Here is a 24,503-nt window from a genome sequence, read left to right on the forward strand (position 1 = left end):
GCAAGCGTTTTGCCTCCCTGTCGCACATTCCGTAACGCCACTGAGTAGCCATTGCTAGACGTAGTTCTGAGCCACAACAACAAGGCATTGTGCGTATGCGCTGTTGTGGCTCAGAACTGGAGGTGAACTTCTAGCGATGGCTACTCGGTGGCGTGGTGGAATGTGTGACTTGGCTCAAATGGACTTTTCCTACAAATACATGGAAAATGTGTGGGATTGTGGCTTTGCGTAGGTTGCCTGTGCAATTCCAAACTTTCACCAATCTGCACCAAATTTTGCACAGTTTCTATACCCATGCAGGAAAGAGAGACCACGCAATGCCGGGTATGTCTGAGTTTTCTAAACCTAACCCAACAAAAGCTGCCAGACTATACTGATCCCTACTAAGGGTGTACAGTTGTCTGCAGTTTTCAGAAACTGCCCGTCTTGTGATTGAAGTGAATGGCACTATCCTGTAAGAGGCAATTGTCTGGAGCAACAGGCTTAGTCTGTCAAATGTGCATACCCCCAGTGCTTTGCTCAAGTGGCTCTGAACTGACTTTGCTGAAATGGCTTATTCTTTCACGTTTCTGGTGTAATTATATTTGCTTGTTTTTTTTTTTTTTTTTTTTGCCACATATCTTTTTTGATAAATAATAAACATTGGCATTTTAAAATCTAAATTAAAGGTGTCATTTCCATGTCGACAGTACATATACAGGATTTAGACATTTTAAAATCCAAATTAAAAATCCCTGTTGCAGACTTTACATTCTGACAGGGACTTGTGTAAGCTCTTCCAAAAGGCAAGCAAATCCAGAAACCTTTGCTGGACAGCATACAGGGAGTGTACCCAAATAATGTAATTTCTTAGGTCATGTGTTTACCTACGAGCTGCTGCAAATTAGGGGGTTGGTGAGGAAGGGGGGTTGGGGAGGAAGGACAACTTTAAATGTCCCTTCTACCAATACTTAATCTCGAGTGATAACAGACCCACTCCCAAACCGAAGCCTTTTTATTTATTTTCTGTTATTGACACAGGCAGGGACCGTTCGACTATATTCAATGGATGCACTAAAGTATTTTTTTGTTCCCACCATATGCATCCATCACGCAATGATCCGACTTCACAGCTTGTTTAATGATTACAGAGAAGTGAGTCTCTCCTGGCCATTTTAATTTCTAACATTAGATTTTTTTCCCATCATGTAGCTATTGGTGGCAAGGACATCAATCCTATTAAGTTTAAATAGCGATTCCTTTGGGCAAACCCATAATCGTCATTGCTTTATTGAGCGTGCAAGGATACTGTGTGCATGGACTGCGGTTCCAAACTCCACCGGCTGCAAGGTCTGTGCTGCTGACCTCCTGAAACCTCACCAAGTGCAATTTCTAATTGCATCATGGAGCTTTTCTCATCCAACGTGGGGCATGGTTCAGACTTTAAAAAAAATGTGTTTATCATTTTTAACAATCTGCCACATAAGAGGATCTTTGGTAAACACAACATGATGTTTTCTGGCACATCGACTTTAATCATTGAAGGACAAATGGAACATTCTAAAACTTAACTTCTGTAACCTATTGGGACACTTTTTGACTTGCTGCTGGGACCTATTGCCTGGAACTTTTGCTCTCTGTAATCCCTTCATACTGACCCATCCGTAAGCCAAACCCGGAGACCTGATCGGGTCTGTTGCTGGCTTGTAGCTTAATAGCTTTCCAGGCCAAAGAGTCGGGTTGCCGTCCACTGGCAGAGGCACACGTGGCCGCCTCAAGTCCATGGCAGTTGTAGTACTTTGCCTCGCAAACCTGGATGGTTCACCCATTCGTATGCACTGGGTTGCGGGTCCAACCTATGTCAACAAAATATCATCTCTGGTTTTTTTATGCATTGAAGGTTTCTGTGAGTGGTTGAGGTTGGCGAGTGCTGCTGCACTTTGACCAGCACTTGCCAGGGCGTACCTCGTGTAACACTTTGGTTTCATGCAGTAGCTTTGGCACCTCAAGACCGTTCGATGGGTAGTAGCACTACCAGCTGCTGGCCTTCTCTTGAGTCTGGCTCTCTACAGTGGCTCACGAGGGGCACGCACGCAGAATGTGCGTGGGTTGGCTTAGCTCAACCATACAATTTCACCAGGTCCAGTCTTTTCAGGACCATCTGTATATTGTATGGGAACAATACTCAAAAGTGGTTTGCCCCAAATAAGCATGCCCCAATGTAACTGAAATCCCCCCCCCTCTCCCCCGGTAAAATAAGGTTGTCTAAATGGGGAAACTTCGACTCTTCATGCACTTGCTAGACACTGTCGAAAATGATGCATGATGGTGCGCAAAACATGTGTCGAAGAAATGGGACGATTTGTGGCCATGTAAAGGTTGAAGGCAATGTGATGCTTTTAGATATAGCAATGGATAAACTGTCCATTTGATATTTATATTTAAAAAAAAATAGAATGAACTGGTGGATTACAAGTGTTTCTGCGTTTATTTTCTGACTGTTTAGGATTCCCTATACCTGTAGAAAGGTAGTGATGTCCTGTAGGTTTCTAGTTTGTGCACAAATCGAAGGTTCTTATTGTATGACTGACGCATGTAATTTGTTATGCTTCCTGTTGTGAATGATGCCAGTGAATGTTCAATGAGGGAGCCTCATTGCCACAGATTTACATTTGGTTCTAGTGGCATTTTTAATGGAATAAGTATCTTCCTGTTTGACTTTTGAAAAATAGTTTCTTTCTTGAATAAAGAAGCTGCTGTTTTTTCTAATTTACTGGCTCCTATAGTGATGTCGATTTACTGCTTTAATTCTTAACTGAACCTTTACACTCGTGGGTTTTCTTTTGAGATGGTGGTTAAGGAAACGCACGGGCAGGATATCCCCAACCAATGTCTTGTCCAAATGAAATTCTCACATGCCACTGTATAGTGCAACTTTCATGGCCTGTAAAATGGATACTTGATATTATAGGATTAATTTTACAAGTAAAGGGCACAATGTCCTCCTTTTGGGTCTAGAAAAAGTACCAAATTCTAAACCTGGCGCCTGATGATCATACGTAGGGTTTCCATCCAAGCTCCCAGGCGGCTTGATTTGAGGGGTAGGTCGCTTGCTTTTAGGGCTTCTACTATGCATGGCCAATCTACCACTTCATTCGAGAGCAAATCCGAGCACCACAAGTGACCTGCGCTAAATAGCAACCCCCATTTGGGGGAAGGGAGTGGCACGGTTTTAAAACAAGTAACCTGTGCCTTTTACCAGTCAGCACCTTTTAATCCTAGTGAGCGAGAGATCATTGGAGTTTTGTTTTTCTTTAATAATTTGTAGAGAATCGGTTTTGGCCTGATTTCCACTTAATTGAAGTTGTGTGATTATGAATTGTAGTAAATGGCTAATGTAGGCAAAGTTGACTGGCAATGTAAACCAGCATGAGCGCCACCCTGGCCTTGTGCTGGTCAATACCCCTGGCTACCATTTATGGCTCATTTGTTGGTTCCCTGGCTAGCATCCTGGCTTACTGGTCTTTTCTGCCCCTGTGCACCCCTCCGACCCCCATGGCATTGTCGGCAGCCATTCGCCTCTCCTTTAGCAGGGAATGAAATTGAGGTTTGATAAGCGGGAGTGAAAGGCAGTTCCTGGGTATCCCGCATTAACCAGCTACCATTTGGGAAGGAGCTAGTACATGGTGGTCTGTAAATGATGCCAACTTAATAATGCATCCATTATTTATTATTCCTTATGTTTTAAATGTTGCAAAGATGTGTTCTAATGTACAGAATTCATCTGGGTGTGTTTTATTGGAATCAGTTGACCTTTGGGGTAAAAGTAGCTCCTGGTGTCAAACTAAACAGGCTCTTAGGAGCTAAATAGTTTCCAGGGCTCCTCAATTTCGAACCCTGCTTTAGTGTCATGGCAGCTTGTTGACGTCCTCCCCTGCCCCCAGCTTTGCAGCTTTTTGTTGACCAGGTTCCCCTTTCTTCCCATCGGCCCACCATCATGGCTGCTCCCTGACTCCTTACCCCTCCGCCACTCACAATCCTTGCCCTCCTCCAATTCCCATTGCATTGCAGTTTGTTGGGCCAGTCTACCTTTTTGGCAAAGCTTGTTGGCAGGTAACCCAACCCCCACGCCTCTTCCTGATGCCATTTGCGGCTCGAACAACCCACACCACACCTGTGGCATTACAGCTCGTTGTAGCAAGGTCCCCAGGTAGTTGCGCTCCTGGGAGAAAATCGGTGTTCCAGTGCACTGACCAGACGAGCATGTGCCTGGGGCCAGATGAGGATTAGTTACAGATTAACTAGTGTTATTCGCAGCAGAAGAGGGGGTGGGTGAGGGAAAAGTGCCACTTAACGAGGGAGGTAGTGAGTCCGCAGTCTGCGTTGACTGAAGTGGTGTCTTTAATTCATACGCGCCCGGCACAAGGATGAGCTCCATGGAAATGGAAGGTAGGTGGAGGGCATTGCATGTGGGTCCCCAGTGTTGTGCTGCATGCACGGGTACTCGTGTCTTGTTTGAGGGTACACCCTGATAAGAGCTTGAAGGAAGAAGGCTCTCGGATCATGTTGGATTTGCTCTGTCAGACCGGCTCCCTTGCTTGATCCCTCCTAGACTTAAAGCTCACCTTGGAACCAAAGACTGAACATCTGCCACCAAATAATGGTTTTCCTTTCAGCGGACATGGCGCGGATGAATTTCCATCCTCCTTTACCTGAGAATTGAGGAATTTGGTGTTTATCTTCGAAAGAGGGAAGCTGTGGGATACTTGTTGTGCAGAGGGTGCTTTGGGTTATTTCAGATGGGGGTTGCAGTGCGCTGGGGGAGGTTCTCGTCTAGTCATTTGGTAGGGAAATGATCAGGGGTACTTACTATCTGGTGTTGTCTGGGGCACCCAAGAATTGAGGATTGTATGGAGTGAGGGTGGGAGACCGAAGGTGGTCTGCAGAGTTGGTGCTGCCTGTAGTGTGAGCTGGTCCCCCGCCCCCTCCCCCCTGATGGGACATCACAGCTGAGAGTCTCTGGGAGCACTTCTGGGAGTACAGGGGGGGGGGCCGTTGCACAGATCCCTATAACAGTCTTCAACCTGTTCTTATTTTCACAGCGGCAGTCAGTAGAAGGTTCTCTGACATCATGGCGCAGCTGACCCATGACCTCGGCACAGCCTTCTTCCAGAAGCAGCAACTGAATGCTGCCATGGCCGACACCTTCCTGGAGCACCTGTGTCTCTTGGACATCGACTCTGAGCCAACCACCGCGCGGAACACGAGCATCATCTGCACCATTGGTGAGACCGGCCAGACTGTATTACCCAATTACCTGATGCAATGGCGCTGCACAAGCTACAGCGGGGGAGCTTTGGGAGGCTTCCACGTAACTACAATCATTTTTGTTTCTGAATTCAGGTTTTTAATTGTATGCATTGCTTTTTCAATTATTAGAGTCATTTTTTTTAAAATGCTTTTTTCTTTTTTTAATTTCACCGAAGGAACTTGCCCAATGCCTGGGAAAAACAGCTTTTCCTCAGTGTTTAACTTTTAGAAAGGGAGTGGTTTCAGGGATGTTTTCAAAAAGTCTATTTTCAAGAGAATATTTCCCTGTTCAGGACCTATGCCTAGCCTTTTTGTACTGAAATAATGCCAGATGGTCTGAGTAACACTGGTCCATAACGATCTTGCTGAAAGTTATGCTGTGGTTGCATCTTTGTTTTAGTGATTTTATAAAGCGCATCTCACCTTGGGGTATCTGGGCGCATTACAAGACATAACTCGGAGTAACACGTGTAATAAAAGTATAGAAACTGTAACCTCCTAGCCCCCCCCTCCCTGTCGTGATGAAGTGGGCGCGTAGGTGGTAGTGTGTAGGAGGGGGCAAGAGGTTGGGGATCCTCCTGAATTACTTTTCCTTTAGTACTCTATCGATGACATTGCAATAAAGGGTTGGGAAGTGCAGGCTAGGTGGCATAAATGGTTGGAAAGTGCAGGCTAAGTGGCATAAATGGTTGGGAAGTGCAGGCTAGGTGGCATAAATGGTTGGGAAGTGCAGGCTAGGTGGCATAAATGGTTGGGAAGTGCAGGCTAGGTGGCATAAATGGTTGGGAAGTGCAGGCTAAGTGGCATAAATGGTTGGGAAGTGCAGGCTAGGTGGCATAAATGGTTGGGAAGTGCAGGCTAGGTGGCATAAATGGTTGGGAAGTGCAGGCTAGGTGGCATAAATGGTTGGGAAGTGCAGGCTAAGTGGCATAAATGGTTGGGAAGTGCAGGCTAGGTGGCATAAATGGTTGGGAAGTGCAGGCTAGGTGGCAAGTGCGTTTCGTTGTCTGCCCTGATGTAACAGTGTAGATTGTTACAAAAGTTCCAACACAATTTCATGAACGGGTCAATTTGAATGACAGTGGCACATCGAAGTCCGATCGCCCCAAAAAAAGGATGGAACGGTTTTAATGTAGCGGCCGTTTTGTCAAATCTGCCCTTCTCCCTTCCACAGACTTTTGGAGATGCTAATTCTGATCCCACAGTGGTCCCGGAGTATTCACGTTTTTTGTAAAATATAATTTATATACCATTTGAGTAATTAAAAAAAAATAAATTGAAATGGTGTAAAAGTGAACACCATCACAGCAATGTGCGGCTTGTTTATGGCAAGTTAGTACTGCAAACTTAAATGCATAATAACCACACCATTTGCTTCTCGAATCGGCATTCACCCCAAAAGGTGCACCCTAAACGGAGCTCGTTTTTCTGTTTACGTGGGGCGACTGAAGTTGGCTCAAAAAAAGCGCCTAAATTAACAACGATGCTTTAATGGCAACAAGTACACTCTGGAAATGTGAAGGCTTAAAGAAATCTCAATCGAGAACATTTAAAGTAGAACTTGGTTCTTAATTATTGCCACCCCGACCTCTTATGCAGCTCCCCTTTTCTGGTGCTGCTGTATTCTGAACTGCACAGGAGCATCTCAGTCGCACATTTACAAGCGTAGTCCGTTCGAGTGGCTTGGCCACCTGCATCTTCGTACACCCTTTGAAATGACTGGCTTGACCGTTTCCCAAGGTTTAGCAAAAGTCCTCTGTGAGATTTTAGAAAACCCACCTTGGATATACAGTGCCACCCCCCCCCTTGGGTTTAGCCTGAACCAACCAAAGGTTTGGTAGCTATGGCTGAGCGGCCAGGCTTGATCTAGGAGGGGTGAGGGCTGTATTGAGGCACACTGTCCTCAGAACATGCTTAGTTCAAGGAAACACTTAAACACTAGCAGTTATATACAAAAGTATTTATTTTATATACACTAAAGCTTTAAGTAAGCAAGTACTATCACACAGTAGCATTAAACACAGAATATATATGCAATATCAAATGTGAAGGGGGGTGCTGGGGATCCAAGGGCAAAGGAAGAAAAGCAGGTAGGCAGCAAATGAGTCGGGAGTTTATTAAGAATTCTTCATGTTTACCTAAAATCTCCTGCTACGTACCTGTAAAGAACACAATGGGTCCACCCCAATGTAGGCCTAGGAGCAGTGCTTAAAGTAGGCCGGTCCAAAAAGTGGGACTGAGCCGGGGCCCTGCCGGGGCCCCCGTCCTACAGCAACATTGGCGGGAATCACGGGATGCATTATCCCGCCGCAGCCGCAACGGGAGATGCGCCTGCAATGAAGTCAGGCAAGCTGACAGAAGTGGCAGCCAACTGCAGCGATGCTGTGCCTGGCTGCCACTTCCGTCAGTCATAGTAACTGCGTCTGGTGACCCCTCGCGTGAGAGGTCACCAGAGGCGGTTACTGTCCCTTTGTTTCCCCAGGTCGCCGAGGCGTCTTTAACCCTCGGCGAACCTGGGGATTCCTCGACATATTTCGAGGCTTATAAAAGATGGCTTTGAAAGTACACATTTCAAGCCATCTTTTATAAAGCTTTGCCGACGGACAATTTTGTCCGTAGTCAAAGCTTTATAAAAGATGGCTTGAATTGTGTACTTTCAAAGCCATCTTTTATAAACGTAGAAATGTTACATATTTCTAAGTTTACAAAAGATGGCTTGCATAGTACACAAACCATAGTAGGGTACGCACACAAATATATAACATTTATATATATTTGTGTGTATACCCTACGATTTGCGTACTTTTGAGGCCCCCCCCCCCCCCTCGATTTCTAACCCCACTTAAAGCCCTGCCTAGGAAGGGAAGCAAGTAACTGCTGAACCATAGCTCTCAACTCACCTGCTTTTGGCGGGTGTCACCCGCTTTGAAAAGGGCTGACTCACCCGCCAAGCCTCCTCCACGCCCATTCATTCCAATGGGCGTCTCACCCGCCAGAAACAAAATCGGGTGATTTCACCCGCCTTTCCGAGACAAATGGTTGAGAGCTATGGCTGAACTGTAACCCTCCGATGCACAGGAACAACAAAGCTGGCCCCAGGTAAGTACTAGGGGCTGAACAGTTCGTTATCAGTGAAGAAGCTTGTGCAGCAGGAATATCCCCAAGGAGCGGCAACGGCAGACCCTGCTTTGGGTTTCTTGGACTTGCCGATTGAAGAAAAGAACTTGGAATGGATCTGATGGATGCTCTCTATCAGTTGGATGCTCAGCAGAAGATCTTTTCAGCATTGGCTTGTTGGTGCCTTTTTCAAGGCTCTAGTGAAGGACGATTGTTGTGCAGTAGATTTTGCTCCAGTTCTCGGCCCTCATATTGGCTGAGGGGTGTTTCAGGGGCAGGATGCAGTCTGTGGATTTCCAGGAGGATGCCTGCAAGGTTTCGAATGAAACCGTGCTTCGGTTGACGTTGCACTGCAAAATGGCACTGCACACTGGTGGATTGTGGGCCATGGAGGGTGGGGGCTCTTCTAGGAAGGGCGCAATATGTGATTATCTTGACTGGTTGGGCCCACCAGTCCAAGGTAGGGTGTCCTGTTTTGCGGCTTCCCTGTTGCTCAGAAGTTGATGTTGGGGACAACAGTGCTTACTCAGATGGCTCTGGAGGAGGCTGTGGTGTCCTTCTTTGGTTCTGCGTCGGGACCCTTTTCTTTTATGCAGGAACAGTGGCAGAGCCCACCATTCAAACTTTGGGGTGGTGAGTAGCAGTGTTTGGTGACGCTGTCCAATGCGGACAGCCAGCCTTCCAACACAGATTGGTTCCAGACAGGCATGATGCAGAACAAAGACCTGGGAAGTTTGTCACCTCCCTCACTTCCTGTCCTTTCAGGCACTCCAAAGAGCCTTGTCGGGCTTTCCAATGGAAACCCGGAAGACGAAGGATCCATCGGGAACTTCACCACCCAGGTAGGTAGAAGGCTCAAGTAAAAATGAATCCTCCTGAACAGGGCTTAGAAAAGTACACCCACCGTTTTAGGCAAATGGGGATCCCTTTGTACCTTACCACAGTTGCAAAGGCAGACTTCCATAAAAGCCAGCAAAAAGGTACAATGCCACCAGCTTGTCTGAAACTTGTAACCGTACCCAAAAGTTACTGGAAAAGTAAGAAGGGAGACGATGTTTCCGATCAGTACTCCACAAAGGGTGGGGTGTGCTGTGATCACAAAATAAAATACAGGTGGGACAAGAGCGTCCCTCTGCCATGGCAACATGTTAGATGCATTAAACATGGAGGAAAGCATAACTTCAATAGAAGTACCCAAAAGAGATAAAAAGGTTTCCCACAGTTGGAGTAAAAGAATGAGGGCGTGTGGTAAAAGGTACTCACCCGGGAGAATCAGTGCAATAGTCCAGCAAAAATTCTGGAGGACTCACAAAGTGGGGAGAATTTCACTCCAGAAGGAAAATCTACCTAACCATGGAGAACAAGGTTGATTGCCTCCCAGCACCATCCTTGATGCCAACATACAGACGACCACCCACCTGTGGAGAAGACTACAACAAAAGTGTATTTAATTTTTAGTGAAAAAACAGAAACTGAGTCTATGGAGAAACTTTGAGCAACAGCATAAACCATTGCACCATTTCTTTAGAATTGGTAACCAACTAGCTGGGCAACTTTAAAGCAGGCTGGATAACATGCCAAGATTACTATATACGTGTAGAGAAGAGGGCAAAGTCATGAAAAAAAATGCACATTTTCGACGGCATATTTGATTAGCATCTAAACTTGAAAGTCTATCCTCCCTTTGCCTTATAGTTGAAGAACTATTTGAATTTCTGCTGCTTTGGTTACCCTCATGCAGCTTTTCCGTGGGGTGGTAGTAATCTAGTGCTTTTTAATTTAGCATTAATGCTGTATTCCTTCAGCTTCTAAGCGCTGTAATACTTGGTGTTGTCCACTCATGGTATTCTATGGAATTAGTTATGTGGGTTCCTAGCTGAGAAGACACTGGACGCTGCACAGAGTGGATATTTTGCCCTCTGGAGGATGAAGAACTGTGTTGGCCTGACTGGGGTATCGGACAGATGTTGCATGCCATCATATTCCCCAGGCAGACACATTGCGATATTGTGGTAGGTAGACGACCTGCACAACCAGTTCTCTCCAAAAGCCTTTTTGTTCTACGGGTTTCTGCGCAGTTGCAGCGTGGAAGGGGATTGAAGCGGCTTCCAGGTAGGTGACTCTCTAGTAGCTGGTTTTTGGGTATTTGTAAAGCGCTGAACTGCCATTGTTGTGGCCTCAAAGTGCCGAGTGTGATTTGGCAGTGCACCGCTGCCTCAAACTGGTGTTCTGATGGATCTAGTATTTTGTTATCCATGAGTGGTTGCAATATTACAATATGTTCTTGAAACTGTGCAGATAACGGATGTAGGCGGCTACTGTGGAGTTGTGGTCTAATGTGGGACAGGACATTTGTAGCCGGTGTTGGTTGAGTGAGGGCTTGAAGTGGTCCTTTGTGGCACGAAGTTAATTGACTGCATAATGGAAGCAAGAAATGGGCAGGTGGTTGGTAGATGCCAGCCGTTGTGGCCTCTGACTTTCTTTTGACCCTACACAAATGTGATAAAAGACAATTGCATATGGCATACTTCACATGGTCTGAGGGAATTCAGGTTCAGCCCCTGCAGTTCAATGTGGAAGTCGGAGTGTTGCCCGTGCATATTCCCTTGAGTATTTTTCGGACCGCTCCATCTCCCCCCCCCCCCCCCCCCCGCCAAAACCATTTTACAACAAAATAAATGGAAGCATTGATTCATAATTGCCAACATGGCTTATTTGTAGTTTCATGTTTCCCATTATAAAACTCGAGTCTAAAAGTTCCCTCCTTGTGCCACCATCCCCTCTCTTGCACACAGGTGTTGCCTGTTTTGCTTGATTCCTCTACCCTGCGACCCCCCCCTACCCCTGCCCCCCTCAGCCTACTTCTGCAGGAGTCTGTCCTGATACATTCTGGTTTCCCCATCAGTCTTGTGGCCAATGCTGGATTTGACTTTTATGGACTTCATTGATTCACCGTGTGTCACACACTCTCATGGTGGCCCTGAATCATGGTGTTCCCATCTTCATCTTGTATCCTGGCTTGCAACATTAGGTGTTACTACTGACTTCTGTCATTGTATTCGCTCTCATTGTATTCGCTCTCCACTCTTGCTTCACCACTCTTTTTGACTGCTTACTCTCTGTTCTCTCCTCCCTTTTCCTATCTCCTCCCCTCCTCCCCTTACTTTCTTCTATGCACTTACTCTATCAGAATTGTCCCTGGACCTAGTATGATAGCAACCTCGTCTGTCTCCTCCCTGCCACCCCCAGCACTATCTGAAATGTCGTCAGGCGTATGATAGTAGCTTGTTTTGTTCCGCCCCTCCCTTTCTGCACCTCTCACTCCTCTTTTGGTTTTCTCCAGCTCTACAAGAAATGTCGTCAGGCTTAGTACAGTAGTCGCCTGTCTGTTTCCATTTCCTTCCCACTCTACCCCTCCCTTCCTTATCTGTCTTAGCTCTTGCACTCTGAAATGTCGTCAGGCCGAGTGCGATAGTTACTTTCACATCCTTACTGTTCATGGTCTGTTAGAATGTCATAAACTATCATCCCAAGTCCCAGAATACAAAGTAAATACCAGGACTGGGTAAGCACCAGATTGGAATGGGTCATGTTGGGAAGTATGTTGATTTTTAGTGTCCTGGTCTCGTGTGTCCTGAGTGGCAAGCTTCAAAGTGGCAGAGGATCTCCTCCAACGACTAAAGCGTGTGGAGAGGGATTGCCTGTAGATGCAATAGAAGGATACACAGCTGCGTAACCCTCTTCAAACAAGTTACAATGAAGACTGGTGTTGGGTTAGTAAAACCCTTTTTTGTTTTAACTTCACAAGGTACGCAGAGCTCTGCAGTGTCTAATGATCTCGGGTGCAAATGTATCACTGGGTCTTGTGTTTTCCTCTGAATTCTGGATGTCGGATTACAAGACAAACTCATCTGAGCCACTTCACTCTAACTGGGTTACATTTCTAGAGTACAAAAAACGATGCTTTAAGTCCTGCACACAATCAAGATTATGCTAGGTTTTAAAAAAACTATCTCTGAGGCGCAACCTTATGCTATAAAATTTGAGTGGGGTTGCAGGAAGTTCACCTTCAGATCAGAGCCGCAGAGGAAGGTTTTTATTTTTTATTTTTTTACTTGCATGGTTACTAGGTGACTTCTTGCTACTATGTCGCTCTTAGGTGCTCGGTAGCAGAAATGGCCTTTGCTGCTCTTGAATTACTGCAACAATTTCCTCTGCTCCTGTAGCACTGTGCCCCAAGTAATGGTATTACCTATCCAATGAATGCCCTTTTCCTTTGGTAACATTGGCTGCCTACCTGTAGGCCTTTGGGTAACGGGGTCATGCCAGCCTTAATGTAATACTACCTCTGCTTGAAACCCGGCCACAGCCTTATCACTATTTGATTCCCGCCAGGTAACTTTGGCCTTCCATGTATTGCCCGTGGACAAGGTAGCGCAGCTTAATTACTGGTCTAATGCCCTCTACCATTTGGCTTTCTTTGCATTGTACTGACTACTCTGGGGTAAACCCAACCCTCCCTATATTGATCTAATAAGGCGCTTGTCCTCGTCCCAGTTTTGTCCCCCCACCAGATTTTGGTTTAATACTTAAATTCTCCTCTTTACTTAAAGACATCTTCAAATTCTCAGGTTGCATGGAAATGTACCCATGGTAGGTGTGGTGTAGTGTCGGCAGTGAGTGACCCGCAAAATATTTGTTTCTTATGGAGAATGTTCTAACCAGTGCTTGTGTCCAAGGGAGGCCTCGTGGGCACAAGCAGGGGTGGTGCAAGCATTGTGATCTTTTGCCATTAGCTCTGTGTGGTCCCATAACACTGTCTTTACCTACAGGACCTGCCTCGCGTTCCGTAGAGATGCTTTGTGAGATGATCAAGGCCGGAATGAACATTGCACGCCTCAATTTCTCCCACGGCTCCCATGAGGTACGAAGTGGGGTATAGGTCTTTCTTGAGGTGGCTATGACCCATTGCCGTTTTGGGCATGGGTGGGCGTTACATGCTTCAAAAATTCAGTTTGAAAGGTAAGGCATTAATTTACTACTAAAATGGCGCCCATTTAAAATATCCAGGTAACATGATATTAGTACTGTTGGTTTCCGATCAATATCTCAATGTGAGAGCTTCACGCTGTGCTTAGGTTGTCACATTGGTTACTTGTCTTGCACAGACTTGGCAGAATAATCTGTAGACCTGGCATGACCCTAGAGGAGACAGAGTAAAATTGTAAGAACTCCGGAGTGAACGAGGAATCTGAGTCTCTGCTGTTGTAGAATCGTAGGGGGGATCTTGAAAGAGGGACTTTGTATGCAGGCTAATTGGGCTGATTTCACGATATAGGCTGACTGCTCGCATTGCTCCTCTCTCACAGATCCCCACTCAAAATTATAAAGGTTGCCTGGAAATGAACTATGGTCCTCCAGGTACAGATGCAGTGAACAATAAGATGTGCACCAATAGATCGAGGATGAAGATACGAATACATTTATTTTTCACCAAATTCAAAATGTAATGTTTTATCACAAAATTAAAAATACATTTACATCTTTATATTGATAATCATTACCCCACAGCTCATACATTCATACATTCAACCACAGCTCTCTTTCTATGTAAATACCTGGTATTGATACTCCTATACCTATCTAACGCAAAGTTCTAACACCCTTTCTTTAATACAAGTGTGACTATACTGTGAATGCCACAGATGGTGCACAAAAAAGTCGACCTGTGTTTCGGACGATTGTCTCGGGCTTTGAAACTAGCCTTTTTGGTAATCCGACCATCAGGACAGAAGGTCAGTGCCAAATGTACCTTGCTTCAACAATGGATGGGGTGAGAGACAGCTCCAGTGTGAAACTTGTGGATTAAGTACAACCAGTTTGGGCGTAGTCCCATGCGGACGCAACCAATTGGCAGATATTAAAACTGCGAGCTAACAAGTCTTACAACAGTTTGTATAGACTGGAATTGCCTTCATCAAATATTCCCAGTGTCCAATAGATGTGCCGATCTCTCGACTCAGAAGGACATACACATTTGTCCTCCTCATCGGCTACCTTTCTCAGGTTTTGGTGTATCCAAAGTGATTCTCCACGAACCTCACTGTCTGTGGGTCATGCCACGTTCAAACTGTTGCGTGCGTGGTATTATCTAGACTGAAATCTTCAGTAGTGTGTGTTCTTGTTTGGTACTCCCACGGCGGGCGTGTTCGCCCGAACGCTGTACACCTGAGGTTTTTCACCTGTCCAGGTTTAAGCTGAAGAAATCCAGAGAGCTTTTGGGGCCACACCCACACCACCATCCTGCTCCTTTTGAGCACCAAAACATTTGGGTACAAGGCGTAATCCTTTTCTCCAGGGTAGCTTGTCTGATGCACCTTGGCTGGTTCTAAGCTGTGACTCTTGTGGTGAGGCCCTATTGGATTTGACTTGACACAGATTTTTGGTTGGTACACATGCAGGAAGCACTCCCAGAACTTCTGAGAAAAGGACTGTTACAGATCATTGACTTATGACTGGAGTATTGGCACAGTATCCTGGGTTAACCTGCCTTTGGAGATTGCTTTCCCTAAACCTGCAAATATACCCATGACTGTCCTATCCTTTCCCCCTTATTCTTACTGGAACTATTGCAAGATTTGTTATTGAGGCGATGCACAGGAGAGTAACTATATTACACTGCCGGCATCGCACGCTTTCCCCAAGTTGAAATGTGGTGGTCCCGATTAAAAGCAGGGTTTGCTTTGCTGCTTTGGTTTGCCTAATGATGGCAGTGGTTGGAAAAATCAAGTGTAATCTTTCTTTGGAGTCAGGCAAACAAAAGTGCAGTATCCTTTTCTATATTGAACTGTAGGAAAATCGCCAATATCCCATTTCCCCAGTGAGGGTATTTGCATCTTTTTCTCAAGTTTGTCATCCTGATCCAAGAGATGGGGACTGCCTATTTGGGTATTCTGTGGATTACTCCTGTTTTTTTTTAATTTCCGGGATAGAGAGATTTTTTCCTTCAGTCTGCAGTTGTGTGGGTCTATTCTTTGCAATGATCAACTCGATTTCTTAGCTCTTTTGGTTTTGAACCACGCCTTTCAGCATGCAGTTACACTAACGTTTTAATCTTTCAGGCCTTAGACAGTAGTTCTGTCTTTGGACCGCTTAGCGTTCCAGATAAAGGCCTATTCACTTCTTCAGTTCTCCTTTAACTCTTGTTTGGTCAGTTGGCCTACCACCCCCGCCCCCACCAGCATGTACATCCTATGATTTTTTGTACTGCTGTGTAGCCCATGTCTGGAGATTACTCTTCCCGGACTCCTGCTGGGTCATAGGACCCCATTTCCCAGTGTGCGTCTCATATTATTCTCCACTCTCTCGCTGGGTCTTGGTGCGGCATTTCATTCAAATTTTGTGCGCCTAGTGTTCCTGGACCTTGGGAATCACATTTATTATTGTACAACACCTCATGCTCTGATCCTTCTATTCTTTTTAGACTATTGCTAGCTCTCCGTAACACCTTTCTCCGCACGCACCTGAAATTAATTCTACCTTTTAGATTCTCCATGGATATTTGGGCTACAGTTCCCATTCTGAAATGCAAAGCATCGTTAACCTTTCAGTCCTTCGAAGACGGTTGCTTGGTTTTTGAATCACATGTCCTAATGTGTAGTTCCAAGGACGGCTTGCTTATTAATTGGTTGCCTGGGCCCTTTAGTTCCCTTCTCGTGTCCTGGGTAGGTCAAACCTGTGGCATCGCCTGCAACCAAGTCTTCAGGCTCTGTGGCAGCAGTTGACTATTCTCTCTTGCCATTCTCCAGATGGCTCTTCTCACACCTTTCCTCCAAATCTGATGCTGCGTTCGATGTTGCCTCGGTGGCAATGTTCTCAGTTGTAAGTCTCAATTGGTTGCTAGAAGAGCACTCTATTTGTGGGCTCTTCTGTGTGTATTGCTGCGCCTCACCTGATATCCTCTAGTTTCCTTCGACGTAGCCTTTTGGGCTTGGGTGTCTGCTTCAGTCCAGAAGCGTGGAGCATTGTCAAATTAACCAGTGGCTTCTCTTCTCCAGTCCAGTAGATCTCACTTTATCTCAAAGGGTGATTGTTTTGTTTATTTTTATATATAGTATTTGACAAGCTTAAAGATCTTGAAATAACTTTTGATTAACCATGTTGCCACAATTAGTAATGTTACAATAGTTGGTGTTTTTTCTGAGCCAATGCCATAGGGAGAGTTCTGCACCTTTTCTCCACTCATAGAGGAGATATGTACTCGTTTCTGATTGGTCGAGTGTAAGCTGTTTCAGATGCTGTAATTCTAGAGGGTGTAATAGAACTTGCAATTGGGAATGTTCAGGAAGAACTGTGTACTATTCAGGTACCCCAGGGCACAGGAAGGCCCAACAGTCCAATGCTTGGTTTCTTCAGCTACTTCAGATTAGAGCTACCAGATGATGTGCTCTGGCTAGGGTTAGAGGCTGGAGAAATGGTGTTCCCAGTGGTGTCTGGCAACAGCTAAAGGTGCTTTGTGCCAAAGGGACAGCTGGCAGACACAGAAATAAGGGTACAGCTGCCAGAACATAAACTGGGTCCAATGCAGGCACAGCTTTTGTTCCAGAAGGCTTCACATGGACTCTGATGAAAGGACTTTGACCGATCTGAGTGAGGAAACCTTGAGTGTGATAGTTGGGTTTATCACTTGATGAATTGGGCAGCTGCAAGTTCACATCCATGACTTTCCTCTTGCTTGTGGACTTGTTCAGAGTGGTGGCTTTGCCAAGGAAGGATTTTTGAGTGCTAGGATTCTAGACTGGCTTGTGACAACAATGGCCCAGGGAGTGGCTTGTGACAACAATGGCCCAGGGAGTCTGGGTACATGAGCTCCATGATGCTTTCACCCTTGCAACAGGGCATCTGATTCATGCAGGTCTGAATGACCTTCACTCAAGTTGTCTTGGAAAGGTTGGAGAGTCTTGGGAAGGTTGGAGGTTGCAGCTGTGCTTCATGTCGGCTGCATAGAGCATTGTATAAGAACTGGTAACTAGCAGACCCTCCAGTTAACTGGGGAAGGCTGTGGGGCCCAAGCACCAATCAAAAGGCTGCATTTGTTGGCATCGTGGATGGGTGGGGGGGGGGGCTGCAACCAATTGCATTGCTTGAATCTGCTCAAAATCCATCTTCCACAAAATAGCCTCCCCCTCTGGTCCCGCTTCCACTAACACGGCTAGGCTAATGGAAGGGGGGGCTCCCGACTTCCTTTTGCCCTCTGCCCCTTGGCAATATGTTACTCTAGGGTGCCAATGAAGCCCTCTGTTGACCATCTACAATACCCCATCCCTTATTTATTACCTTTTGCTTCACGTGAGTCCTTTCCACAGGTATTGGGTGTGTAGTAACATGTGGATGTCTACCCAAACATTGAGGGCTGACCGATTCAAACTTTGGGTTTCTTCCTCGAGGATCTTCAGCAGTTGAATAGTCTTATCTCCGCTTTGGCACTGCAGCCTGGAGCTCTCGGGCTGGCACAGTAATGGCCATATTTGGCCACATCTGTATTACAATTCCCATTTCTAAGCTACAATGTTTTGCTGCAGGCCATGAGTTAGAAGTTGGAGGAAGGTAGAAGTCCCACAATTTGTATTTTATTCTATACTGGTACGCCAAATCGCTGAACACATTGAAACGGTTCATCAAATGAAAATGACAACCAACCTAGGAGGCGAGAAGATGGTCTTTGAGGTGAGAGAACATGGAGAGTAAGAGGGTGAAGACTGCGAGAGCGTGTTCCAATGTAATGGAGCCAAGAGAGGAAAGGGGCAAATGTTGGACTTGGCTCATGGAAGACGAGAGGCAGTAAAGGGCACGGAGATTGAGCATTAAGAGCACTAGTAGGAGAATAGAATGACACAAGGGCAGAGAAATTGGGCAGGGAAAGGTTATAAAGAGGCTTAAAGACTAAACAAAGGAAGTTGAATTTGAGTGACAGGGAAGCAAAGGGATGGGGATAAGAGAGATGGAAAAAGACTGGGTAGGTGAGTTATAGATGGATCTGAGAGGACTTGGGCGTGGGACAGTAAGGCCAAAGAGCAGACATAGCAGTAGAAAAGATGGAGGATATTCAGTGTTTCGAAGCATGGAATTTGGCCTAGCTTTTCTAATATTGTAAAAGTGTTTTGCATGAGCGAGAGAAATATTGTGGGTAAAATGGAGTTGTGAATCCAGGTGGAGTCCAATGTATGGGTATCATGAAATGGGTTCATTAGGAGGAAATGAAATAGCAGGTGGAAGAGGTGGCGGGATAGACTCAGGAAAGAAAATAACCTGTGTTTTAGAGGACTTTAGGACCATATAGTGATTGGCTATATGCAATTAATCATGGGGGGGGGTGTGGGAATGGGGGGGGTCGACGGGAGAATAGATGAAGCTCTGGATGTCATCAGCCTAAAAATGGCAGGACAGCCCAAATGAAGAGAGAATGGATGCAAGAGGACGTGTATGTGTGGGAGAGGGAGAGGATTCAGAACCAGGCCTTGGGTAACACCATGATGGAGAGCAAGAGTTGGGGGTATTACCCACCCAGGTAATGGAGGAAGTGTGATTTTATAGATAAGATCGATACCATTTAAGGACGGAACCAGAGAAACCAAGAGAAAAAGGCAGAAGAGCATGGTAGACCATGTCGAAGGCTGCTGAGCCGTCAAGAAGACAAGTTGATTAAGGCTGCCAATGATTAGTGGAGCCCCCACAGCCAGTTACACTACTAGTATAGAGAACTGGGTATGATGTGCAGCTTGATTGTGTTGGTCCACTAGGGTCCACATTCAGTTTTTACCTTCAAGCCATCAGTTTAGGCCTTCTAAAGCATTTGTCTTGGAAGCAAGACTATGCAGAGCAACACATGTTTTGTATCTTCGTTCTGTGCTTGGAGACTGGTGTACGGTATTAAGCGTGTTTTATACAAGAATGATTGTGGGGTAGAAGGGGAGGACTGCCAGCAGCAGTGTAAAAATGTAAAGGGACTCTTGTGTTCTGCTTAGGACTCCATTCTCACACCATCTTGTCCCCTTTAAGCTCCATATTGACCCAGTAAGGGCAGAGCACACAATTTCATGTGATCCTTAACTAGCCTGCGACTTTTTGTATCCTCCTTGTGCCTTATGTATGATGTGGTTTGGTCACAAGGATAGGGTGATGCTACCCCGGAGATGCTGGGCCCAGAGGAGAAGCACAGATGAATCCCCTGAACCATCTCCATTGGCTCCAGGACCTTAAAGTACACTCGCTTAAAACCCAGCTGCACTATTTGGTCCCATTAAGGGATCCCAAAGCAGATGTGGCCCTTTGTACTTTGGTTCCCCTTCTGAAGTGGCTTTGCAGGAAAAACAATATAACACATTTCCTGTGGCGGAGGGCTGCCTAAACCGTCTGTAAAACATCAGCAGCCACTGCCCATATAGGAGAAGAAACATGGGGGAAGTCTACTCGGCTGCAACCAGTGTGTGAAGATCATCAGGAAAAATTCTACTGCTATCACATTGCAGTCTCTGTGCACAGACAGTTGTACTTGATATCATAGGTGCAGGCCCAAGAAGAGAACTCCCCACTTAAAGCGATGGGCAGTTTTTGGCATCAAGTGGGGGGAGGGGGTGAGGCATTGGAGAGCAATGCACAAAAGTTTAAGAAGATGCAGGACAGAGAAGGGGTTAATCAAAGTAGCATCGGTGAGAAGAGCAGGAAGGTGAGCATAAAGTAAGGGGCAGGACATAACAAGAAGGCAGAAGGAAGGAGCCTTGCAAGGTTGGTGGAGAAGATGAGGAGAATGTGGAAAAAACATTGGGACGGGAGGAAGAGACATTTGGTCAAGGCAGAGAGAGCGCCTTCAGGATGGAGAAGTCTCCAGAAGGTGGTAGGTGACACTATTGAGAAGGTGACGGACGCCCAGAAAGCTGTGAGTGTTCAAGATGAGGCAAGCCCGAAGACTCCCCAGAAGGAGTATAGGCTGTGTGGAAGTGCAAGCACACTGCGTGGCCTCAAAGATGATGATGAAGATGAAGAAGAGGATGGCCTGTTGGATATGGTACGTAGGAGTGGTCCCTTGTGTTTGGCTGTTCCTGTGGACTAGATCTTGGTGGACAGTCTGCCTAAGACTTGGAAGTGGCTGGCTAGTTGTTAAGAATCAGCAGAGAGTACTATCCTCAGCAGGGGTGGGAGGGGGGGGGGGGGGAGTTCTGGGACTGTACTAAAAGCTTTCCTGTGCAGAGCTCTCCACACAATGGCCTAGAATATGGGTATACATGGTACTCTGGAAGCCTGGGAGGGCGGGGGTGTTTACTAGCATCACCAAGGGTGTTGTGGATGATAAATGACCAGGAACCCACAGAAGTTGGTTTAATTTATACTTGGCAGTTCGGAGGGAGAGGCGAAGTTAAGATTGAATAAGAAAGTAGTGTCAAACTCCAAAAATTCTAGAATGTTGTGCTGCTTCTGCTAATGCAGATTTTGGTTGTTTAGACGCGCGCCTCCACAATTCAGCGGGACCAAATTGCTGGACAATACAGAATAACGAACCAACCATAAAAACTAATCAACACCCAGAGATCACACGAAACCAACTCGCCACCCCCTTCCATTTTCTACACCCTCGCATCTCTCCAGTACCACACGTTCCTTGAGGGCTAGTGAAACAACCCACCAAAAACTGGCAAACGACGAACCCCGCTAAACCTTCTACAAAACCAATACCTGCAGGCAGCAAACCACTCGGACACTGGACGCTACCAATATGGGCAAAAAAAGCTTAGTGGACATAACGAAGCTCACACACAAACTCCAGTTTCTCCTGGTTCTGCACACCAACAGATGAGCACAAACTCTATCCTATCCCTCTCTCCCTCACTAACCACCCCTACCCGATTTTCTTGGAGCCATGTGAGTGCCTGAGACTATGGCAGTGGTGCGTGGCATGAATCAACATAAGATGGAGCCAAGCGTTCTGTTTCTATGACGATTACTTTATATTATGACTGACATTTACTCTAATGTATGGGCTACCTGAAATGTGGCTGAGTGCAGTAGCCTGTTGCCAGACGGCAAGCATTGCTACATGGCCTCAGTCATGATGGCTTAGCTCTTTATAAAAATACAGGTAGAGGCATTCTGCCATCCAGTTAAAAGCGCCAGGATCCGCAACTGTTTCTTTGCTGCCACCACCTGCCCACCTTGCACAGCCAGGAACTAATTGGGAAGATCTCTGGACACCAAGCCCTTGGCCCTACCTGTAAGGATGGGAACTAACCACAACGTCCAGTTGTGAGCAGACCATTAGAAAGGCACGTGAGGAGACCCCATGAGAGAAACTGGTTCGGGGAGTGTAGTATAGGACTTTTCTCTTCACCCTGAAGAAGAGTACCTTTTCTCAAACCCGGAAGTCTTTGCAAATGCCAAGTCCTCTAGAGAAATGGGATGCACACCTGGCAATGCCGCAGTCGACTCCCTTTCTTTGGGCTCTTGAGGTAAATGGATCAATTGGGGGAGGTTTTAGAATGCTGTGAGAAGTTAAATGCCCCTGCAGTAAACAACTTATTCACTGATTTTTGTCTTTTGTAATCTACCGGCTATAAGCCAATTTTGCTTTAGGTAGGCTTTTGTGTAACTATTCTCTTATTTCATCTCATTGGAAATGCACTCTTGTGGTTTTGCTTTATTGCTGAATGGAGGTGGTGCTGTAAATCCTAATCTAGTGAACTCTTGAGGACCAGTAGACGCTCTTATTACCCAGATATATTGTGGTGGTTTTGTTTTGATGGCCAGGTAAGTTGGCGCTCGTCATCGCACCCAAACCTGTGCAGTGTCCTTGAAGGCCCTATGGCCTGCACCATCCAAACCCCTTTGACTGTTGTGCCCACCAAGCACACAGTGCCATCAATTCACCTGACCTACATGTTGCTCACTGAACTGCTATTGTGGGCCAGAGTCCTTTGAACGGAGGATAGCACAGGGGCAACGCGCTGGTATTGGAAGCAAGACCATGGAGAGCAACGCGCGCTTAGAAGCTCAACTCAGTTATGGTATTGAGTGCGTGCTAAAAAAAAAAACAATTGCATATTTGGCGTGTACCCCACTGCTTGTATGTCGGAGCCTGGTTCCGTGGCAAGGAGAGGTGCTCCAAACCAACAGGAAAGGGTGATGGTAACCACCTTTTCCTTAATTTGTAGTCCGTTCAAAGTACTAACCTTGGTGGCATCTGCACAAACAGCTGCGAGGGACCTACGCACAATAGGAGTGAGGGGCTGGGGGGGGGAGTTGTTAGGGGGGAGGGGAAAAGGAGTAGGACAATCTATTGTGCACGTGCAGCATCCCCAACTTAAAAAAAAAATGTAGTCTGTGCGCCCCATAAAATGCCAAGGATTGTATTTTCATGTCAATAGTCTATTGGAGGTGACCCTCGAACATGTCTTGGCCAATGAGCAACATCTGCATATCAAAGGCAATTATGAGAAACCTCAATACCTCGATGTAACGTATCTGCTTTCCGGTGATGTTAAAATTATTTGCTACCCAAATTATGGACCTAATGTGCGGCAAACCACAGTAAACTAGTGTAATGTACATGTTACAATGTCATAACATAATTGTGACGAAGTTCAAGTGGGGAAATGGGGCCCGTTGTAAGGAGGCAACACCGGTTAACACTAGCGAAAATGTGAAGGGTTTAAAGAGAACTGTACTGGTGCTTGGGTGCTATTCCCCAAGGAATATTTGCGACACTAGTGGCATTTGCAACCACGTTAGAATGATGAAATTAAACTCTCCTACTTGTGACCAAAGACTACCGAGCGCTTTGGGTGGTTCTACCTTTTAATATTTGCATGTAGGAAGGCATTTAAGTTATTAATAAAATTATTTTACTTGCTAAGTTATGTAAATAATTTAATAATGGCCATTTTGGCATTGATCTCTTTCGCCAATTAATCAAATGCCAGATGGGCACATTATTAGGTTTTTCTTTTTCCTAGGACACTGCATTGAGTCTGGCACGTTGAATGCCATCGTGCATAAATGTTGCCTGTACAAAGTGGACGTGTTTAATGATGGAAAGTTGTGCTCTCGTTTATTATCCGCTGCTTTGCAAAGGTACAGGACGCTAACATGGGTCTAAGGGCCACTCCTTTCCCCTGAACAGGTCTAGCGATGTGAACGGCGAATACACATGCAAACAATACCTCGCTGGATTTCATTTTGGGCATTTGGGCATTCGTTACCCGTTTGCCCATTATGGACCTGCCAAGCTTCTGCCCCATTTCCCGCTATCGGAGTGCAGAACGGGGAGGCCCGGTTGGTTACAATGGTTTCTGCACAGATTACAAACCAGCAAAAGCTAGTGCTGCTCATTGGTGCAGCATTTGGGGGGTGGGAGGGAAATGCTGACTAGACGGGCTGGTCCTGTAAATGTGGGTTCCTCAGTGGTTGGTTTGGCATTAGTCTTCGGGCTGGCCTATGTCTTGGTCGGAGGTTCTCAATCGCTACCTCGCCATGTAATTGCGCACTACACTGCACACTAGAAGATGGGTATTGCTTCTGATTTCAATAGTTCGGTCGTCATTGCTTAATATCGTCGTACCATGTTGCCTCTGCGGTGCAGACCAATGTGACCACGCTCTATGATGGCCTTGCAGCCCACTGCAACGCCGCCTCCTCCACATGTCATGCCCGTCTCACAGGCTGGTTGATTGGCTAGCTTTCCCACACTACACTGCAAGTGTCATCACTATAGCCCCTCATTCTTGGCTTCCACATAGTGACCCAGAGCAATATTTTAGGGTGCTACAAGCAACCTGTTGGTCGCGAGCTCCTCGTTCTTGAGCATTGGTGCATCACTCTTCTGCAGAGCATATGATAGACTAACCCTGCTTTTTTTTGTTTACCGTTCCAGTACCATGCAGAGTCCATAAAGAATGTGCGGGCAGCCACGGAGAGCTTTGCAGTGAACCCCATGTTCTACAGACCTGTTGCCATTGCGCTGGACACCAAGGGGCCAGAGATCCGCACTGGGGTGGTCGTCGGGGTGAGCCAAGTCAATGTGCATGGACTGGGGGCTGGTGACTCTGCTA

General features: G+C 46.1%; 1 protein-coding gene across 5 annotated transcripts in view; it reads left to right on the forward strand.

The window, feature by feature from the left end:
* Window positions 1-24,503, forward strand: part of PKLR (pyruvate kinase L/R) — a 183,506-nt gene that overhangs the window by 40,662 nt on the left and 118,341 nt on the right. For 4 of the 5 annotated variants that reach the window (XM_069650066.1, XM_069650072.1, XM_069650077.1 and 1 more), the window contains exons 2-4: window positions 5,082-5,264; window positions 13,239-13,330; window positions 24,326-24,457. In XM_069650066.1, coding sequence (XP_069506167.1) covers window positions 5,111-5,264; window positions 13,239-13,330; window positions 24,326-24,457 — 378 coding nt within the window. In that variant the 5' untranslated portion in view covers window positions 5,082-5,110. Of the gene's footprint in view, window positions 1-4,391; window positions 4,429-5,081; window positions 5,265-13,238; window positions 13,331-24,325; window positions 24,458-24,503 lie in introns of those variants that run through there. The other variant, XM_069650060.1, reaches the window with a different exon arrangement.

The sequence above is a fragment of the Ambystoma mexicanum genome, chromosome 1p, assembly GCF_040938575.1.
Source record: "Ambystoma mexicanum isolate Mex_15411 chromosome 1p, UKY_AmexF1_1, whole genome shotgun sequence".
Lineage (NCBI taxonomy): Eukaryota > Metazoa > Chordata > Amphibia > Caudata > Ambystomatidae > Ambystoma > Ambystoma mexicanum.